At 35.8% G+C, this 22,459-nt stretch overlaps 1 protein-coding gene across 1 annotated transcript in view; it reads right to left on the bottom strand.

Annotated features, from left to right (window-relative positions):
* The window catches only part of GLCCI1 (glucocorticoid induced 1), a 122,863-nt gene that overhangs the window by 2,105 nt on the left and 98,299 nt on the right, over window positions 1–22,459 (bottom strand). The window contains exons 5-6 of the mRNA XM_059074722.2: window positions 21,902–22,054; window positions 13,459–13,669 (exon numbers count right to left, since the gene is read on the bottom strand). Coding sequence (XP_058930705.1) covers window positions 13,459–13,669; window positions 21,902–22,054 — 364 coding nt within the window. The remainder of the gene's footprint in view (window positions 1–13,458; window positions 13,670–21,901; window positions 22,055–22,459) is intronic.

Genomic DNA, 22,459 nt, shown 5'->3' with positions numbered 1-22,459 from the left:
CTAGTGATTGAAAGCTCTTTTAAATTAATTTGATTTCCAAACAAGCAGCCTTTTGCACAATTTATCCACTATTGCCCCTTTGCTTCCACCACAGAGCTTCCTTTATTGCAAAGCTGTTTCTAACATCCTTGTGTAGTACATATCTTATGAATAAAAGCTTCAATGCAATAGTAATCTGCCATACCACAGAACATAAAAAGCAGATATTTTGGTCCAGACAACTGCATTTTGAGTAAAGTAGAGCTGTAATCCTGAAAATAAATACATCATTATGTATTTCAAAAAGGTAAATAAATGGGGTAATATGTATAGCCATGCAGAATTTTAAGAGATTAAGTACAGCATTCTCTATATTTTCTCACTGTTCAACCAATTTAATTGAAAATTTTAATATGTGGAATAATCTTCATTACAAAAGTTCTTAGCAGCAACGTTCGTTTTACTAAACACTGTGAATAACATGTATGCAGGGAAAAATAGGCTTATAACACAATATACTTTCCCTTGGCCCACAGTGAAAAAGGTAATGTTCAGAATTTTGCCTTTAAAATGTCTATATAAAAGAACTTTTTGAGCACTCTTTGTATTTTCACTGCTGGAAGCACGAGGAATCTAAAAGCATCTCTATCTAACATGTTTTCTTCGTATTTTTGACCAAAGAGAAATGGTCTATTCATGAAAAGCCATAAAACCTATATGCAGTTTCTCCCTTTCCTACCTGGCAAAGGATTTTGGAAATTCATATCCACCAAAATATGTCATTATCTTTTTAAGATGCCAAGTTGTAAAGTCAGTAACATACCTTTATAAATACAATAGTCCTATTTAAACAAATTCTGACTTAATGCAAATCAATCCCCCATGCTGAAATACTAAGCACATGACCTATTGAGATGTAGTATTTTCGTATGTATTTTGAAAGATGGCATTAGTACCATAAATTTCAGGTGTCACAATTTTGATAAGTTGCTTCAGTTTAGGATACAGTACATGGTCCAACATTCAGAATCTGAGTAACAGGGAGGGTTTTTTAAAATCATCATTAATGAAGTATAATACATGCTTAGAAAGTAGACCCTTGAGGCACACTTAGAGTGTATTCGGTGAATGATTCAAAGAGCATCTATGTAAGTCTTGGGCATGCAGATGTGTGCTTATATTTGAATATGGCTATATCTCTGGCTGGGAAATCATTGCCTGCAAAATAACAAGGCCACATTATTGGGAAACCTAGAAAACCACATAGTTTCTCCATCACTACTGTTACACATGTCCATACAGATTATGCATAGTCTCTTGGAAGGAATTAAGTCTTATTACATTGGGTTTCTTCAGACTTGAGGATTTTCTTAGACTCAACATTTATCCTATATTGCTTAAACAAATGGGAGGGAGGAGAAGGAATATTATTTTTTCTCTTAGGTAGATGCAAAACATCATTAACCTGACTAGAGTCCGAGTTTGCTGCTATTTGAGCTAGGCTAAACCAAAACGACTGCTCTACAATTAAAAACTGGTGGGAATGAGGTCTTGAGCTTGGTATAATACCAAAAATACAGGTTGACCTTGCTTTATCATGCAAGCAACGACCAGCCATGGCAAGGACATACATGAAAAAGTAGCTATGGTGTGTAGTGCCTCCATGAAGAGGACTGGTGGTAACAACACAGCCCTACTGCACGCAGGATGGGCCTAAAACCATGGGCTCGATGCCTTTAACAAGCCTTTTCTGCCATCAGCAGGGGTGTGACCATGTCAGTAGTTAAGAATCCACCCTATTATCATGTAAGAAAAGTCATCCTGGCCACTCTTACAGTCTCCTGTGTTCTATTTCTTATTATATCATCAGACCTACCACATGATTTCTCTCATAACATTACTGATGGTTTCAAGGGACCTTCCCAGAATTGAAAGCTAGATGTGAGTTGGATAATCTGCAAAACTGTCTTCCTATAAACAATCTACAATGAATTAAATATTAAATGGTTTTTCTCCTTGAAATTTTTCTAATTTCCGAGGCTTATATTTTTACAGAGTTTACCCACTTAAACATTCTTTTATTGGGGGTGGGGAGGAGGGTGACAAATGTTTAAACAAACAAACACAATATATTGCTATCCCAGAAAGATGGTATTCAGTGCTATTATACTGCCTTGACTTTTCAATAAAAACTTTGTTTAGAATATATATATATACATATATATGTGTGTGTGTGTATATATATATATATATATATATATATATATATATATATATATATATATTACATTTAATGTTTGGTGGTCTGGAAAGACAAAGCTTGAAAGAAAAAAATTTGGAGCCATAAACAGATTTCTTAAATCTGGGGTTTTTTCCTCAGGTAAATATGCAATCTGATAGAGTGCAAAGAGGAACAGGGAATGGAGACAACTTTCTGGGGTTTTGGCTCTGTCACTAGGTGTATAGTTGTATAACCTTCAGCACAGCTGCCTCTCTAAGTCTCTATGTAACTAAAGGAATTGCCATTCCTAACTCTGAAATTCTGTGATTTTTAACAAAGGTTCTAACATACAAAAATGGAACAGCATACCAAAATATTTTTTTTTGCTTTACAAATGGCATGCTTTAAAAACAACTCCCATGAACAAACTATTCTACCCATTCCTAGCTTGGCTGTCTAACTCCTGCATTTAGAACTGTGTGTTGTTTCATAACCACATTTCATTAACAGCACATTATAAATGTGAGGTAAGCATGCTTGCTCAGGAGATTCAGGATGAAGTCTCATGGTAATCTTAATTTAATCCCTTCTGTTCACAAGCATGATACATTTTCTCATTCTGTTGTCCCACAATAGGATAATAACTAGACATGTAATTGAGATTAAGTTAAATGTTACTTTATGTTCTTATAACCTCGTAACCAATGAAATTAGATGTGATGAATATAATTATTTACATATCTGTCCGCATTCATAATAGTTTCATCTATATTTATAACAGAATCACCCAGATCTCAAAATTAAGAGTATGGAAACATTTTATTGACTATTTTATTATAAAAGATTATACTTATGCATGTGTACCATATTTACGATTAAAATATAAGTAGTTTGACAAACATTTTAAAACACATCATAATGAACTAAAGCTTGGAAAAGTTAGAGATATTACTGAAGTCTGAAATTCCATATAGAAACAAGATTCATTAAACTATGTGTACTTTTATAGTTTTAGAGTTTTCTGAATTTCTCCTTATAAATGGCCTCCATTACTTCTGAAATGTTAAGTTGTATGGCCAATAATTCTAGTATAAAAAATCATATATATTAAGTTGCTTCATTTATGTAGGAAGGTATGTAAAATCTCTGCCATGGTTCTTTTCTAGCCCTAAGTCTATATGTGCTTTATCTCCTACTATCAGATTACTTTATCAAATTAAGTAAAATTAATTCTAAAATAAACAATATAATTACCAGGCGGTGGTTCTTAACCCTGGTTTCACATTAGACTCATCAAAGATGTTTTAACAATACTATTAAATGCCAATGTTGAAACCTCACCCCTCAAGAGGTTCTGATTTAATTAGTCTGGGGCCCATTCCCAGGCATGTGCTGACTGTTTTTTCTGGTAAAGCTCCCAAATGCTTTTGAAGTACAGCCAAATTTGATAACCAATCATGAAAATGTTAAAACACTGGTATGGAGTCAAGCCACCTGACTTCTATTTAGGCCTAACTGCATGGCCTAGGAGAAGTGTGATCCCCTTGTGTTTTGATCTATAAAACAGCAATAACTACTGATATGATGGCTGTGAAAAATGTGTACCTGAAATAGAATAAGCTCTCAATAAATACTGCTACAATAGTAGAAAGAACACATCATTCCTAATTCACAAATTAACAAAGGTGAACCATTCAGAAATGAAGTGCCTATTCCACTTTCTTGGTAGAAGAGAGTAACAGAAATGTCATTTTTTAATAGGTCTGCACACTAACTTTATTAAGGTATATAAAGGTAAGACTTTGTGTCTGGTGGGGAAGCCGAGTAACATTTGGAGTACCAGATTCTCCAGTTTATGACTGCCTAGTAGGAACTCTGCCAGTTCATGATGGCATCCCTTAGCATATGGAGATCTATCATTCCGAAATTTTAAAACTAATGCCTAAAGTATACAGATTGTATAGATTCCTCTACATAGAAAATATTTTTTTATTACATGTGTAGCAAGAGCCAGTAGAATGTAATTATTATTCTATCTTTTAAAGCTAGAATAACAGGCTGAGAAAACGAGCATAGAGTTCAACCAACACTAAACTTAGTAACAAAGTTAGCCAATTTAGAATAAGATTATAAATATGATGAACTAAATAGGATCTAAACAGAATTGCTATTCTAATATTAAAATTACTTCTTTTCCAGAAAATGTGGTATGTATACACAATGGAATACTACTCAGCCATAAAAAGAACGAAATTTTGCTATTTGCAGCAACATGGATGGACTAGGAGGGCATTACGCTAAGTGAAATAAGTCAGACAGAGAAAGACAAATACTTGTAGGATATCACTTACATGTGGAATTTTAAAAATACAACAAACTACTGAATATAACAAAAAAGCAGATTCACAGATACAGAGAACAAACTAGTGGTTACCAGTGGAGAGGGAAGTGGGTAGGGGCAATACAGAGGTAGGGAAATAAGAGGTACAAACTATTAGATATAAGCTACAAGGATATACTGTACAACAGCGGGAATATAGTCAATATTTTATAATAACTATAAATGGAGTATAACCTTTAATAATTGTGAATCACTATATTGTACTCCTGTAACTTATATAATAGTGTACAGTAACTATGCTTCAGTTTAAAAAATTACTTTTTTTGATTCAGGAAATGGAATTATCAGCTGTAGTGTAATTTGATGGTCTAATGAAATCAGGAGAAACAACTGTATAGCGTTTCTTGACAACAAACTTTTGGAACCAGTTGGCATTTCTGATTGTATTGAAAACATGCATTTTCAGTGGAAAAAAAAAAAACTGGAAGAGTAAGGAGAACATTTGACTTTTACAAATAGTCTCTAATGTTTCTCTACAATTTGAAAGTCAACCTTTTATGAGAAGGTTACAAAATTTTAATAAAACAACACATCAGCTATAGCTAAGATCTCCCTTACATCAGCATTCAGCAAAGGGTAAGGAGAGAAAATGTAACATAATCCTTGTTACTTATATTTTTGAACTTTTGTCTCAAATAAGACTGTGTGGGCTTCCCTGATGGCGCAGTGGTTGAGAGTCCGCCTGCCAATGCAGGGGACACGGGTTTGTGCCCCGGTCAGATCCCATGTGCCGTGGAGCGGCTGGGCCCGTGAGCCATGGCCCCTGAACCTGCGCGTCCAGAGCCTGTGCTCCGCAACGGGAGAGGCCACAACAGTGAGAGGCCAGCGTACCGCAAAAAAAAAAAAAAAAAAAAAAAAGACTGTGTTTTGAATTAATGGGACTTAACTTACATTCCAAATGTTAGGTCCATTAATTAAATATTTGTCATATGTGGAAGGTGTTTTATATTTTAATAATTTATTCCATATTCACTTAATTGATTAATTTACAAATTAAGCAAACAAATCATAGTTGTGCCTTTGTTTTTGTGTACTCACAATAAGTACAATGCTTCTTCTGCAAACATAATCCCGATATGCAGAACAACACTGCTTATTATTGTCTCCAAATCTGACTTGGCATCGTTGATATGCTAACTACTCACTCAGAATCTTACATGAATGTGAACAAATCACTCTGAATCTGACTATCTGACGTGGCAGTTAAAAAATAAAAGCAAATCACTCTGTTGAAGACAGTCTGCAAACCAATTTATAGACTAAAATCTTGTCTCTTATAATGGTAAAACTAAACTGAAAATAAATTTCAGATTACCCAGAATATTTTATATCTTGAAAAGTAATGTAATTAAGGTTCTTAGCAAAATCAAAATCAGTCTGATGCAATCTTAGTTTTTTTATATTCTTGAGGTTTTTAAATGAAAAAATTTCTAGGGACATCAGTTTTCAAAACACTGAAACACACTGTTCATATTAAAGTGCTCCTAAAGTATCCTACAGGGGGAAAAAATGAAAACTTCTAATAAAATTTCAATATAATTTTAAATGTACACGTATATATATTTACCGAGCACTTAATTATGTACAAAACAGAAGACAAAACAAAATGCTATGTATCAGGTAAAACTCAATATTTCTTTTTTTTTTCTTTTTTTCGCCATTCTTGCTAAAGGGAAATGGTATTATAACATCTTTTCGGCAGATAACCAAATGGAGTCTTAAACTTATATAACAGTCATCTTAAAGCCTGTTCCTTCTCTGACATTCACTGCCTTATTAATAGTGGTAATCGTTTTCTTATGTCCCAAGCCAGAACTTCGTTAGAACTTTGCCTTTATCCTCATTTTTCTAATCCCTCACCTTATACATCTAATCAACCACCAAATGCTGCTGATTCTTCTTCAGTCTATTTCCTCCAATTCCTTTGCCCTACACCTGTGGTCTCCCAATTAAGGTGCACTAAACAATCTGCTGATATGCAGGAAGAAAATAGAACATTTATACATATTACTTTTTATCTCTAAAAATAAGAAACTAAGCTTTACCAGCAAATATTTCGTATATGGATTGAATTATGTACTTACATAACTTAGAAATATATAAATTTATATTACGGGTACAAATTAAAAATTGCTGGAAAAGGTATGTAATAACTCAAGTTTGGAGAGACGGGACTAGGCTATTAAAATAGCATCTTCCCCTCTTGCTGTCTCTCTCCACTTCTGTAGCTTTATCCTTAAAGCTGGTCATGTCCTTTAGCACAGCGGTCCCCAATCTTTTTGGCACCAGGGGCCGGTTTCACGAAAGACAGTTTTTCCACAGAGGTGGGGGTGGGGTGGCAAGGGGTGTGATGGCTCAGGTGGCTGTGCAAGTGACGGGGAGCGGCAGATGAAGCTTTGTTTGTTCGCTCGCCCGCTGCTCACTGCCGGCTGTGCCACCGGGTTCCTAACAGGCTGCGGACCCCTACGGGTCCACAGCCCCGGGGTTGGGGACCCCTGCTTTAGATAACAAAAGATCTTTGCTTGGTTCTTCATTTCTTTCAGCAATGCTATAAGGCCCTTATGAAATAGTGGCCTTTCTAGCTACCTCTCCACTCTCACTGCTTTCTACTCCCTACCATTTACCCCTGTGCTCTAGCCACACATTTTTTTTTTTTTAACTGTTCTCCACATACCAGGCTCTTTCACAGCTGAATGACTGTGTAGTGGCTATTCCTCCTGCAAAGGCAGCAAATAGTAGTATGAAGTTCCTACAGAAGATCTTTGTTGGCATCTGGACTTCACAAGGTTTAGGAAAGTTCACGTCATTTCTCTAAGCCTTAGGCTCCCCCATTCTTAAAATAATGACAATGTCCCTACTCATCGGATTGTGATAATATTACAGGGGATAGCAAAGGTAAAGTCACCTGGGCAAATTTAATCATCATAACAATCCTGTGAGGCAGGTGCCATCATTTTCCTTAATTTACAGGTGAGAAAACATACAGAGAGGTTGAGTAACTTGCCCAAGGACACATAATTAGTAAGTGGCAGAGCAGAGATTCAACCTGGCTGCACCAGAGTCAGAGTTCGTTACCATGATGCTATCTGCCTCACTGTTTTGATCTATCAACTCTAGTGTCCTCATTAGACTCGATGATCAAGTTCCAACCTAACATTCCACGCTTCTCCTCAGTAGACTCTTAGAGTTTAGGCAGCAGCTTCATTGGGTCTGCCTTCTGTTAGTCTCACAAGGAGACAGTGCAAGGAGTGGCTTCAGTGTGTCCATATTTCTTCTCAGAGGAACATAAAAGATAACAGGGAGAAAAAAATTCAATAGATCCCCTTTCCTCCAGCCCATACCCTATTTTTTCCCCAGTCATTATCAGAGTAGAAGATGAGATGGATTTTAGCAAAGTTATTTCCCTTCCCCTAATTTCAACAGGAAATTTGAACTTTATGGCTTCTTTCTCACCAAAGGCCTATGATCACTAAATTAGCATAATCTTAGAGTGGTGACTGTTTATCTTTTTTTGGTTGGTGGTAGCGGGGAGGATTATCATACTCTTCCTGAACATTCAAAAGCCTAACATATATAAGTTAACCAGTTAAGGAAAAAGACACTAATGTTTTCAACAAAGCTATAAAAATATATTCTTAAAAAAATGGACATACCATGAAGAAGGAATACTGAAAAAATCTCGACTAAGCAATACTCCATGCTAATGCTAGGCTCCACTCTAGTCGCTGAGGATAAAGTAATGAGCAAAATAAAGTTACCTGCTCTTGATGGAGCTTATAGTCTAGTAAATAGATAATAAAAGATTAAGTGAAATTATATATGCAGACATATAAATTTTGGTTTGCTTTTGTTTTAGACTCTGAGTTGAAACTGCTAGAACTGAGTTGTACACTTACTAATAATTTTGAATTAAGAATACTATCTCATCCATAGAGAGCTAGCACTGCAACTGCTATTAGTAAAATTGTAGACATTTTCCAAAAAAGGGGGAAAAGGCATTTACTGGATGCTTCTTATATGCATCAGATAATGGGGGTACATGTAATTTTAGATGTACTCTTGAAAAAGCAAAACAGGGAAGATGACCTTAGGGATGTAATTCTAGAAAAGTTCACTTTTTAACCTATGGAATAACTCCTTTGTTGGAATAAGATTTCTACACTCTTTGTAATTTTACCAGCAAGAGGTTCTTCTAGGATAATAAGCATCTTAGAATTATGTGGGGAGAATCTTTTGATTGAGAAACAGATTCAGGCTCAAAAGCTGCAATTTGCAAGGTGTGGTAGCTAAAAGAAGTATATCCAACATATCGCTTTTCACAATATAAACCACAAAAAGAAAAGTACCACAAAATCTTGGCTGATTAGGATATCTAGAAGGTGGAGAGTTAAAGTATGGTAAGGGCAAAGGTCAAAGAATGTTAAGAAATAGAGCCCTAAAGATGAATGCAAATAGAGTTTAAAATGTATGCAGAAAGGAATAAGATATCAAAAAGAGTCTCTTTTAAAAGTCTGCCTGGGGTCAGCCCTAGACCCTGGAAAGATAATACTTTTTTTTCTTTCCTGCAACTATGGGCTGCTCAGTCCTAATACCCAAAGTCTAGAAATATTAATATTTATAAGTTAAATCATAGCATGAGTTAAATAGGCTTATACGCATCGTGCCCTGGAAACTCCATCTACATGATATACACTGTTCCTGTGGGAAAACATAGTTTAAGTTCCAAGTAATCAATTTATGGACTCTTGGAATACAACTCTTGGTAGTTGACCTGAGTAGAATGGTTCAGTTGACGTCATGATTAGAATAATCAACGTTTCCACAATATCTTGCAAAACTGCAGAATTTTATAACAACCTGCCTAAGTGAATTGTGCCAAAGATCAACTATAAGTGGCAGACTGAAGTCTAGATTTTGTGGCTTGCTACCTTATTAAGGAAAGCTGGCAGAGCTGCTAAAAGAACTAATATTTGACACTGCCATTTACATTATATAAATGACTGTTTTTCTCCCTTGCATTTTGGGCATGATAATGTAGAAGAATTTACGCTAACTCTTAGGATATATTCTGAAGATGTCAAGATAATAAGAGCTCTTATTCTGGATCTCTGAATTCTCCAAACAGATCATAATGTGGGAACTGTGGCTGTTATTAGGTTAGTAAGCCTAGCAACTTTACACGTTACCAGGCTGCCTTCAATCTTTAGGTCACTGGAAAAATCTGTCAAAAAACCACCAAACCCTAAAAACTAAAACCTGAAAATAGTCTCTTAAAGGCTGGACTTCTCTCAATAATGAGAGTGTTTTTGTCCTGGCATTGCCATTGAAACAGCCAAAGAACCACTATGCTAATCAACTAAAAGTATTTTATAGGTCTCAAATTATATATGTGTCATGGAGAAAAACAGATGTTAGGAATAAGCAGAAATAATAAAGTCAGGAAAAGGATAAGGCTATAACAGATGAGTACTAGAAGAATAATCAGCTAACTAGCACATCTCTCATTAGAGCTATATACTCACGATGCCTATCCCTTGCCCCACCTGTGCATGCCAATCCAGGCACCTAAGGATGTCTAAAGTAGCTAGTCGACAACAGCAACTACAGAATAGGTAGGTACTCCAAATCAATTCTAGTTGACTACAGAATTACAGTATCAATTCTGTTTTCAGAGTTAATGATGCACACCTATTAGAACTCTATAGCTTCTTTTTTTTCTCTTTACTGGAAATAAATGTAAAGAAAGAAAAGACCAATTTAAGCTTCACTGTGGAAAAATGCAAATTGTAAGCTAGAATTAGTATTTTTAAAAAATTTGGACTGTCCATTCTGAAGAACTGAGTCAGAGATTATTCTATAGTTTGAATGATTTAAATATGTAAGTTTCAGAAATTGCAAAACTGACAACTCCCTCTCCTTTGTACCTTTAGTTTCCTGAACATACTTGTATAATAGTGTATTACTTGTTAACATTACTATTACTCCCTATTAGACTACAGATTCCCTAAAAACAGATACACATCTTACTCTTCTGTATTTCTCCACTCTCCAGTAGAGTGCCTGACACATACAGTAGATGTTCAACAAATGTGTCTTGAATAAACCAGCAGCATAAACTCAGTTGACATACATAAATCTCCACTCCCAATCCTAAAATACATGTATGTGTATGTATACATACACATATACATACATACATAAAAGAGATCGATGCTATTTTAATTTTCTCTTCACAAAGAAAGTAGCTGATTTGAGAACTAGAAAATGCACATTGTAATAGGTCACACATTTTTTCCAGAGAACGGTAACGTAAACTTGATCTTAATCACAAAGTAATGCCTCAAAGCTAAATATGGTAGATATATTAAGAAACTTATGTGATGAGGTCTTAATTCCCAAACTGAGGTAGTTTTGTAGAAAACAGAAAAGTGTCTTAAATGATTCTGTAGTCTTCTTAGTTTCTAAAGAAGTTTTTTTAAAAATCACTATTAGTCACACCAAACACCATTTATTGAGTGTTTACTACATACCAAGAGTTGTGCTAAGCACTTTGTTCCAATATCTCATTTAACCCCAATAATGGTATGAGGTATGAAAACAAGTATCATCACCTTGTTTTACTAAGAAAAAAATTTGTTTTAACTATTAGGGGAAAAACTGTTGGCCTTAGAGATGATGTGGACCAACGCTCTCATTTTAAATTAAACAAACAAGAGGAACAGAAGAAAGATAAGACACTTGTGTTATGCAGGCAGATATCTGGTATAAAAGAATAAAAGGGCATAGAGAAAAATATACAACCAGAAGCAGTCTTAGGAAAAAGTCTAACTTCTCTAAGAAACAGCCAGAATTCAGAATATTGTACTATCTCGAAGAGATACCTGCACTCCCATGCTCATTGCAGTATTATTCACAATAGCCAAAACATGGGAACAACCTAAGTGTCCATGGACAGATGAATAGATAGAGAGAATGTGGTTCTAACTGGTTGTGAGATTGCCTCATAGAATACAGTCCCGTAGAGGCCAAGAAGACAATCTCACAACCAGCTAACCAAAATGGAATTCATCTATCAACTTCCTAATACATCTCCCTTTTGGTTCAGCATCTCTCAACTATCCACAGTATTAAACTTAGAAGAAAACAAAACTTCTGAATTAACTGCCCACCCTTATTATCACTGTTATTTTTACTTTTAATTTTAACCCAACTGTAAGTGCTAATAAGTAGCAAAAGTGGTCTGCACTTATCTTTTCTAGTGGTATAATAAAAAAATACGGGTTTTAAAAGATCTGTTTCACCATATACTACCTCTGCGGCCTACAATAAATTATGATTATTTAACATTTCCATTTACCTTCAAAACAAATACCCCTACTAGAAGCAAGGTGTTTTGTTTGTTTTACTATGAAACATCCATACTAAAAATGTGAGGAAGTGACTGAAGTGTTTGCTGTCCTAGGATGCCTCAGTGAAATGAAAGTTTCCTAGTCTGCATTCTACAAAATCGACATTCCACTTGAAGCAGAGAGATGCCTAACTAAGGTACTGCTTTCAGTACATCCTTAATGGAGGAAGAGAGTTCACAAGGCTTCTAAGGAAAAGGTGAAAAGGGGAGAACTGTTGAGATCCACCCACAGAAATAAAAGCAGAGGACAAAGTCCAAAGTAGCTTCCATCTAACATCTCAGCAGAGAGTTAGGCGTAATGATGACTGAAAGAAGCCAGACCAAAAGAATACACACTGCATCAATCCATTTCTATGAAATCCAGTAACAGGGAAAAATTAGACTATGATGATGGAAGTCAACAGTGGTTACTTCTAGGTGGAGAGGAGAAGGATACTGTCTGTGAAGGGGGCTAGGGATCCTTCTGGGATGCGAAAAATGTTCTGTATCTTGATCCAGGTAGTGGTTTCATGAGAGCATACGTGTGTAAAAATTCAGGGGGCTTAGCACTTAATATTTAGGCACTTTAAATGTATCAATACCTCAAAATAAAACAAATTGAGGGGGTTGGGGGTCAAGTCAGGACAAGGCCCATAAAAAAATCCTGTAAGATTCTATAAACTTTAATTTTTTCACGTTTTAAAATTTGTGTTGCCTATGATCTTCTTGTGGTGAAAAGCAATAAATGTGTTACAAAGGAAGTTCGGTGTTTCTTTGTAAGTAGCTAGGAAGGTGGAAGCTGGGCAGTCTTTGGTACCTTTGGTGTCTCAGTCTGAGGGGGCCAGAAACTGAAAGAAGAGAGTGAACAGTGGTAACCAAGTGCCTGACACGAAGACAGGAGGACATGGGCAGACAGGGGTTGACAGGCAATAAGAAACCCCACGGGTTCTGCACTCTTATTGGTGTTAGTTAATAATTCATCTACATACCATAATATATTCCCTGATGTGCTGCAGGTACTTTTTAAACTTTATCCCACTTGGTTAAAAATATAATCATTCTTCCACCAGATTTTTTTAGAAATAATTTTCTCCCAAATTAATCTGAATACGAAATCTAACCTCAGGCACGAGGAACATACACTTTACCATAACCATCCTTAACTCCGGACAATACTAAGGAAAAAAACTGTGTGTTACATGATGTGAAGCTGTACACACTCATTTTATAGCTTTCATTAGCTGTTATAACCATGCGCTGTGCTCCTCTGACACATTTATGGAAGATGTTTGCGAAAGTCACAAAGAAGGGGGTACATGAAACCAATGAACAAACCAACCTAGATCAGCCAATCCTTTACAATCCCACCATTCAATGAAAGAAAAAAGGTGATGTAATGGTCTAAGACAAAGAAAGTAGAATGACCGAGGCCTTATAACAAACCCTCTAAATGGATGATTTCATTCTCACCTTTATCACGATCATAGAGTAAATCTTCTGTTGAGCAAGGGCTACCATCCTGGGATTCCGGGGGACAGAAGGGGGAGACACAGGGGGAGTGACTGCTGCAACTACTGCTGCGCTCCTGCACAGAGGGGGTCTGCGTGTCGATGCTGCGAGTGCTGCTGCTCCGGTAGTGAGCAGGGAGGGGGGCTCTCCGACCATCCGGGATATCCAAAGGCTGGAAGGGCAACAACCATCACACCGTCAGTGACAGTTCATAACTCCATCCATATAGAAAGCACTGGTGTTTCTTTTGATTTCATTTTGCAGTATTATCGCCACCACAGTTGATTCTTCAGAAAATAAAGATACCAATCTTGTGTCTTAATTTCTGCCAGTCACTTTTAGGTCAGCACTCCCAGTAACACTCTTCAAGGACAGGGGCTTCTTTTAACACTGCATCCCTAGCACTGTGTCTGGCACACAGCAGACATTCAATAAACATTTGCTTTAAGAATTAGTCAAACCGCTCAAGAAGTCACTTTGACTTGATAGTAAAAAAAGAGAAATCTCATATTCACAGGTATGGATTTCTATTTCTTCATTCTTTCTTCTTCTTATTATTTTTTTTACAAGCCAGGAACAGATTTTGTAGTTTACCCAAAATTTATAATAAAAGGTTTATTCTATTAGTACTCAAGGGAGGATATTAAGATAACTCAGAACATTTCTTCTAATTTGGTATCCAACTGAGTAGGACTAGTAATGAATTTTGCTTAGTTCTAATGCATTGTTCTGAGTGGCAAAAATAAAAAATAGAAATGAAATTATAATCACAGAATCATATATGAATCATATATTTTTGACCCAAGAAGACCCTAGACCTCATTAGCACAATGTTTTTACCAATAAGAAACTATAGTTTATTTTATTTTATTTTTAAATAAATTTATTTATTTTATTATTGGCAGCGTTGGGTCGTCTTTGCTGAGCGTGGGCTTTCTCTAGTTGCAGCGAGCGAGAGCTACTCTTCATTGCAGTGGCTTCTCTTGTTGTGGAGCACAGGCCCTAGAGCGCAGACTCAGTAGTTGTGGCGCATGGGCTTAGCTGATCCACAGCATGTGGGATCTTCCCAGACCAGGGCTCGAACCCGTGTCCCCTGCATGGGCAGGCGGATTCTTAACCACTGCACCGCCAGGGAAACCCCAAGAACTTAAAGTTTAGAGCTCCTGGTGACATGGTCAATTAAATGGCATCAGAGCTTCAGCAGCAGTGGACTGTTTCTACTCTGCTTCTGCTGTAAAGATATATCTTGCTCATCAGCATGCTAACAAAGTGAGGTCAACAAATACAATTGTATATTTTTACAGTATTTTTGTCATTACATAGACAAGATTGAAATGCTAGGAAAAAAGAACCAATATATTCTTAGTTTATTTACAACTTATTTTCACTGTTTACTGCTATTACTCTGAGATTTGTTGTTTCAGAGATTTTAGAAACACTGTCAGAGGGAAAATGACGTAAGATAAAATTAGGCAAGACTCAAAATATATCAGTGTTTTTCTACAACAAATTAAGTGAAGGTCAAAACCTAAAATAAAAACTTCATCTATCTATGCAGAGTTGCTAAACCAAAACTAGACCATTTTCACAACCTGACAATGACCATGCTACTGTAAGGAGAGTATTCAATTATGGAATATTAGTTAATTTTGTCAACAAACAAAAAAAGTAAAATTTTCCAATTTAGGAAAGAAATATTCCCAAAGGAATATTAAGTTACTTGGTCAAACGCTAAGAAAATTATTTATTATTTAAAATTTTTCTTTTACTTAACTAAATTGAGATTTTAATTACAATACTGCACTAAATTTTAGAATGAACAATTCTAAGAATAAATCATGGGTGCAGGTTTTGGGGGGCTTTTTTGGACAAAATTATGTGATAGGTGTGTGAGGTTTTCAGAACAACCCATAAAGAAAGATCATTTTGGAATATATATGAGGGTTTCATGACAGAGGTTTTTCTTAAAACTTAGATATTTAAGTCAAGGAAAATGCTGCTCTAATAAAATGTCAATATTGGTAATTAGTAAAAGAATAATGTATCAATTTGTAACTAAAAAAAGTTTAAGAATTTGAGTTATCTTTTATTCATGTCCTATTTGATACAATCATTTTGTATTCCCATTTCTGAATCTTTAACTGGATAATATATATCAATTTCCTTAACCAACTTCTGTTTTGTTGGGGAGGGGGTTCAGAAGAATTAGAATAACAAAGCAGATTTTAGAAGTTTACACATTTACACAAAATAATGATGGGAGGGCTTCCCTGGTGGTGCAGTGGTTGAGAGTCCGCCTGCCGATGCAGGGGACACGGGTTTGTGCCCCGGTCTGGGAAGATCCCACATGCCGCAGAGCTGCTGGGCCCATGAGCCACGGCCGCTGAGCCTGCGCGTCCGGAGCCTGTGCTCCGCAATGGGAGAGGCCACAACAGTGAGAGGCCCTCGTACCGAAAAAAAAAAAAAAAGATGGGAAATATAAAGACTTAGGAAACTATTGACAGGTTCACTGATAGTGACATTTTGATTTATTAAAACTTTGAGGCACACTTAATCATAAATCTAAAAATTCTTTTTTTTTTTTTTTTTTGCGGTATGCAGGCCTCTCACTGCTGTGGCCTCTCCCGTTGCGGAGCACAGGCTCCGGACGCGCAGGCCTAGCGGCCATGGCTCACGGGCTTACTTGCTCCGCGGCATGTGGGATCTTCCCGGACCAGGGCACGAACCCGTGTCCCTGCATCGGCAGGCGGATTCTTAACCACTGCGCCACCAGGGAAGCCCCTAAAAATTCTTAAAATTAATATTTTAGTTACAACTGTGTAGGTTACCCCAGAATAATTCTGAAGTGGCTACTGTGAAATTAGAATATGACTTACTTAAAAGCAGAACTATGTTATTTTTTCTTTAATTGGAGTAAAATTGCTTTACAGTGTTGTGTTTCTGCTGTACAATGAAGTGAATCAGCTATATGTATACCTATATCTCCTACCTCTTGGACCTCCCTCGCACCCCCCTTCCCCATCCCATCCATCTAGGTCACCACAGAGGACCGAGCTGAGCTCCCTGTGCTATACAGCAGGTTCCCACTAGCTATCTATTTTACACATGGTAGTGTATTTATGTCAAACCTAATCTCCCAATTTGTCCCACCTTCCCCTTCCCCCCATGTTCACATGTCCATTCTCTATATCTGCGTCTCTATTCCTACCCTACAAATAGTTTCATCTGTAACAATTTTTAGATTACACAGATATGTCTTAATATACTATATTTGTTTCTTTCTTTCTGGCTTACTTCACTCTGTATGACAGACTCTAGGTCCATCCACATATCTGCAAATGACCCAACTTTGTTCCTTTTTATGGCTGAGTAATATTCCATTGTATATATGTACCACATCTTTATCCATTCATCTATCACGGGACATTTAGGTTGTTTCCATGTCCTGGCTATTGTAAATAGTGCTGCAATGAACATTGGGGTACATGTGTCCTTTTGAATTATGGTTTTCTCACGGTATATTCCCAGTAGGGGGATTGCTGGGTCGTATGGTAGTTCTATTTTTAGTTTTTCAAGGAACCTCCATACTGTTCTCCCCAGTGGCTGTATCAATATACATTCCCACCAACAGTGTAGGAGGGTTCACTTTTCTCCACACCCTCTCCAGCATTTACTTTTTGTAGACTTTTTGATGGCCATTCTGATCGGTTTGAGATGATACTTTACTGAAGTTTTGATTTGCATTTCTCTAATAATTAGTGATGTTGAGCATCTTTTCACATGCTTCTTAGCCATCTGTATGCCTTCTTTTGTGAAATGATTATTTAGGTCTTCTGCCCATTTTTTAATTGGGTTGTTTGTTTTTTTGATATTGAGTTCCCTGAGCTGTTTGTATATTTTAGAGATTAATCCTTTGACCATTGCTTTATTCGCAAATATTTTCTCCCATTCTGAGAGCTGTTTCTTTCTCTTGTTTATGGTTTCCTTTGCTGTGCAAAAGCTTATAAGTTTCATTAGGTCCCATTTGTTTATTTTTGGTTTTATTTTCATTACTCTAGGAGGTAGGTCAAAAAAGATGTGTTTTTCCTATGTTTTCCTCTAAGAGTTTTATAGTCTGGTCCTACATTTAGGTCTTTAATCCTTTTGGAATTTATTTTTGTGTATAGTGTCAGGGAGTGTTCTAATTTCATTCTTTTACATGTAGCTGTCCAGTTTTCTCATCACCACTTATTGAAGAGGCTGTCTTTTCTCCATTGTGTGTTCTTGCCTCCTTTGTCATAAATTAGGTGACCATATGTGTGTGGGTTTACCTCTGGGCTTTCTATCCTGCACCATTGATCTACATTTCTGTTTTTGTGCCAGTACCATACTGTCTTGATTACTGTAGCTTTGTAGTAGAGTTTGAAGTCAGGGATTCCTCCAGCTCCGTTTTTCTTTCTCAGGATTGCTTTGGCTATTTGGGGTCTTTTGCGTTTCTACACAAATTGTAAAATTTTTTGTTCTAATTCTGTGAAGAATGCCATTGGTAGTTTGATAGGGATTGCACTGAATCTGTAGGTTTCTTTGGGTAGTATAGTCATTTCACAATATTGATTCTTCCAATCCAAGAACATGGTACATTTCTCCATCTGTTTATGTCATCTTTAATTTCTTTCGTCAGTGTTTTATAGTTTTCTGAGTACAAGTTTTCTGCCTCCTTAGTAGGTTTATTCCTAGGTATTTTGTTCTTTTTGTTGCAATGGTAAATGGGATTGTTTCCTTAATTTCTCTTTCTGATTTTTCATTGTGTATAGGAATGCAAGAGATTTCTGTGCATTAATTTTGTATCCTGCAACTTTACCAAATTCATTGATTAGTTCTAGTAGTTTTCTGGTGGCATCTTTAGGATTTTCTATGTATAGTATCATATCATCTGCAAACAGTGACATTTTTACTTCTTTTCCAATTTGTATTCCTTTTATTTCTTTTTCTTCTCTGATTGCTGTGGCTAGGACTTCAAAACTATGTGGAATAAGAGTGGCAAGAGTGGACATCCTTGTTTTGTTCCTGATCTTAGTGGAAATGCTTTTAATTTTTTACCATTGAGTATGATGTTTGCTGTGGGTTTATCATATATGGCCTTTTTACGTTGAGGTAGGTTCCCTCTACGCCCATTTTCTGGAGAGTTTTTATCATAAATGGTGTTGAATTTTGTCAAAAGTTTTTTCTGAGTCTATTGTGATGATCATATGGTTTTTCTCCTTCGATTTGTTAATATGGTGTATCACATTGATTGATGTGCATATACTGAAGAATCCTTGCATCCCTGGGATAAATCCCACTTGATCATGGTGTATGATCCTTTTAATGTGCTGTTGGATTCTGTTTGCTGGTATTTTTTTTGAGGATTTTTGCATCTATGTTCATCAGTGATATTGGCCTGTAGTTTTCTTTCTTTGTGACATCTTTGTCTGGTTTTGGTATCAGGGTGATGGTGGCTTTGTAGAATGAATTTGGGAGTGTTCCTCCCTCTGCAATTTTTTGGAAGAGTTTGAGAAGGATCAGCGTTAGCTCTTCTCTAAATGCTCTATAGAACTTGCCTAAGAAGCGATCTGGTCCTGGACTCTGTTTGTTGGAAGATTTTTAATTACAGTTTCAATTTCATTACTTGTTTATATTTTCTAATTCTTCCTGGTTCAGTCTTGGAAAATTGTACCTTTCCAAGAATTTGTCCATTTCTTCCAGGTTGTCCATTTAATTGGCATATAATTGTTTGTAGTAGTCTCTTATCATCCTTTGTATTTCTGCAGTGTCAGTTGTGATTTCTCCTTTTTCATTTCTAATTTTATTGATCTGCATCCTCTCCCTTTTTTTCTTGATGAGTCTTGGCTAAAGGTTTATCAGTTTTGGTTATCTTCTCAAAGAACCAACTTTTAGTTTCATTGATCTTTGCTATTATTTTCTTCATTTCTATTTCATTTATTTCTTCTCTGATCTTTATGATTTCTTTCCTTCTACTGACTCTGGTTTTTCTTTGTTCTTGTTTCTCTAGTTGCTTTAGGTGTAAGGTTAGATTGTTTATTTGAGATTTTTCTTGGTTCTTGAGGTGAGATTGAATTGCTATAAACTTGCCTCTTAGAAGTGCTTTTGTTGCATCCCGTAGATTTTGGATCACTGTGGTTTTGTTTTCATTTGTTTCTATGTATTTTTAAATTTCTTCTTTGATTTCTTCACTGATCTCTTGCTTATTTAGTTGTGTACTGTTTAGCCTCCATGTAGTTGTGGTTTTTACAGTTTTTTTTTTTTCCTGTAACTGATTTCCAGTCTCATAGTGTTGTAGTCAGAAAAGATGCCTGATATGATTTCAATTTTCTTAAATTTTCTGAGGCTTGTGACCCAAGATGTGATCTATCCTGGAGAATGTTCTGTGTGCACATAAGAAGAAAGTGTACTCAAGCAGAACTGTGTTACTAAGTTTCATCTTCTAGTATAGTTTTGCTTAGCAGTTCTTAAAGAATTAGCAAATATGTGTCTGATTATCTCATCCTCAAAAAATTAGACCAATTTTACTTCCTTACATTACTGTTCTTAAATGTTACTTAATGTATAAAGGAAACATTTTAATGGTATACACAGCTAAACTAAGAGCACAATTTCCAAAGGGTTCCTTTTTGGCCTAATGAATATAACATAAAAATTTAACTCTAGGGAGAGTAAAATGGCACAACCTTTTGGGATGGTAATTTTAGCAATATTCATCAAAATTTAAAACGTGCAAATGCTTTGACCCAACAGTTTCACAGCCAGGAAATTGTCTGCCAAGAGTACACTATGTTTTCTAAAGCACTGCTTATGATGACAAAAACTGAAAACAATCTAAATGCCCATCAGTAGGGGACTTTTAAATTATGGTACATTCATACAGTGATTCATTATATATTAGCATACATACACATATTTGGAAGCATATACAATAAACTGTGATTAATGCTTATATCTGCTAAGCAATATTCAGAGTTGGAAAAAGTTTCTTTTTCAATTTTATAAATATAAAATTAACTGTGTGAATTTTGAGATGAACTCTAAATCAGTTTTAAAATCTACACATTATTTGAAGGAATTAGATACATATTTGACATAAATCATATTTTAGTTCTAAAAAACCATCAGATAATTAAGCCAAATGCTACTCGATGTTTTCTTTTGTTGAGTATATCTTTAAAATGTGGTCAAATATAGGTTCATATGCAGGAGTGACCAGATTTCTTTTCTGGGACAGAGGTAATTTATAAAGTATTTTTGATTAATTTAAATGGATCAGAGACCTAAATATAAGAGAAAGCTAAAAGCATAAAACTCTTAGAAGAAAGCACAGGAATAAATCATTGTGACCTCAGATTAGGAAATCTTTTAGATATGACCCAAAAGAAAATGAAAAGTGAAAAGACCACCCACAGGATGGGAATTATTTTCAAATCATATATCTAATAAGGGATTTTTATCTAGAAGGTAAGAACTTTATAAAGACCTTTTACCAATCAATAGTAAAAAGACAACTTAATTTTGAAATGGGCAAAGGATCTAAATAGACAGTTTTCCAAAAAGGATATACAAATGGTCAACACCATCATGAGATACCACTTCACATCCACTAGAATGGCTACAATAAAAAAGACATATAATTACAAGTGTTGCTGAAGATGGAGAAATTGGAACCTTCATACACAGCCGGTGGGGATGTAAAATGGTGCAGTGCAGCCACTTTGGAAAGTAGTCTGGCAGTTTCTCAAAAGGTTAAACAAAGAGTTACCATACAAGCAATTCCACTCATGGGTATATACTCAACAGAAATGAAAACATCATGTTCACACAAAAACTTGTATATAAACTTCACAGCAGCATTACTCATAATAGCCAAAAATTAGAAACTATGGAAATGTTAATTAATGACTGGATAATAAAATCTGTATGATTGAATATTATTTGGCAATAAAAAGGAATGAAGTACTGATACATATTACACTATAGGTGAACCTTAAAACCATTATGCTCAGTGAAAAACACCTGTTACAAAGGCCATATATTGCATGACTGCATTTATATGAAATGTCTAGAACAGGCCAATTCATAGACGGAGAAAGTAGATTAGTTGTTGCCTCACTGGAGGAAAATAAGAGATGAATGCTAAAGGGTATAGAGTCTCTTTTGGGGGTGATGAAAAAGCTGTAAAGTTGACTGCAGTATTGGTTGCACAACTCTGTGAATATGCTAAAAAACACTGACTTATACACTTTAAATGGGTAAACTGTATGGTATGTGAATTACATCTAATAAAGCTGTAAACCCCCCCCCCCCGAAAAAAGACTTTTGAGACAGTCCACAATATTAAAGAAAAAAGTGATTAAAACATCCCATGTAACCTTACCTTGGATAGTTCCTCTTTCCCGTTATTTTCTTTAATGAATACCTTTTCTAATTCGGGACTTATTCCTTCTACATTGCAGGGCACACGTGAAACAGATGATTTTGGCACTGATACATTTGACAGTGGCATAGGGACTGATCTTGATCCAGTAGCCTACAAAATAGAAGATAAGGTGTTATCAAATTATTTGTGGCCAAAGAAATCAAGAACTAAAGAGCATGGTAAATCTTAAAAGAGAAACTCAATGAGCAGAGTTATTTTGAAATTTCAAATACAGTATAAATTCAGATACACATACAGCAGTTTAGGTTCCAAAGTAAGGAAGTAAGGTAAAAATTACAGAGTCAAAGTAATCCTTTACGTAAGTATAAAGGTATGATTGTAAACTGTAAACACTTTTCCAGTAGAATGGCAGAAATCGAGTGTCCTCTGCACTGTTTAATTTTTTTTCTTTTTCGTTTTTACTGGAAAAGCATAGTTGAAATCATGTAAGTTGAGTGTATCGTGTGACACTTCAGCTCTGCTCTGTGCTTGTGTATGTGTTTAAAAGATTTGTTC

The sequence above is a fragment of the Kogia breviceps genome, chromosome 9 (genome assembly GCF_026419965.1).
Source record: "Kogia breviceps isolate mKogBre1 chromosome 9, mKogBre1 haplotype 1, whole genome shotgun sequence".
Taxonomy (NCBI): Eukaryota; Metazoa; Chordata; class Mammalia; order Artiodactyla; family Physeteridae; genus Kogia; species Kogia breviceps.
The sequence above is the reverse complement of the archived record's forward strand: the minus strand, read 5'-3'. Positions and strand labels throughout refer to the sequence as shown.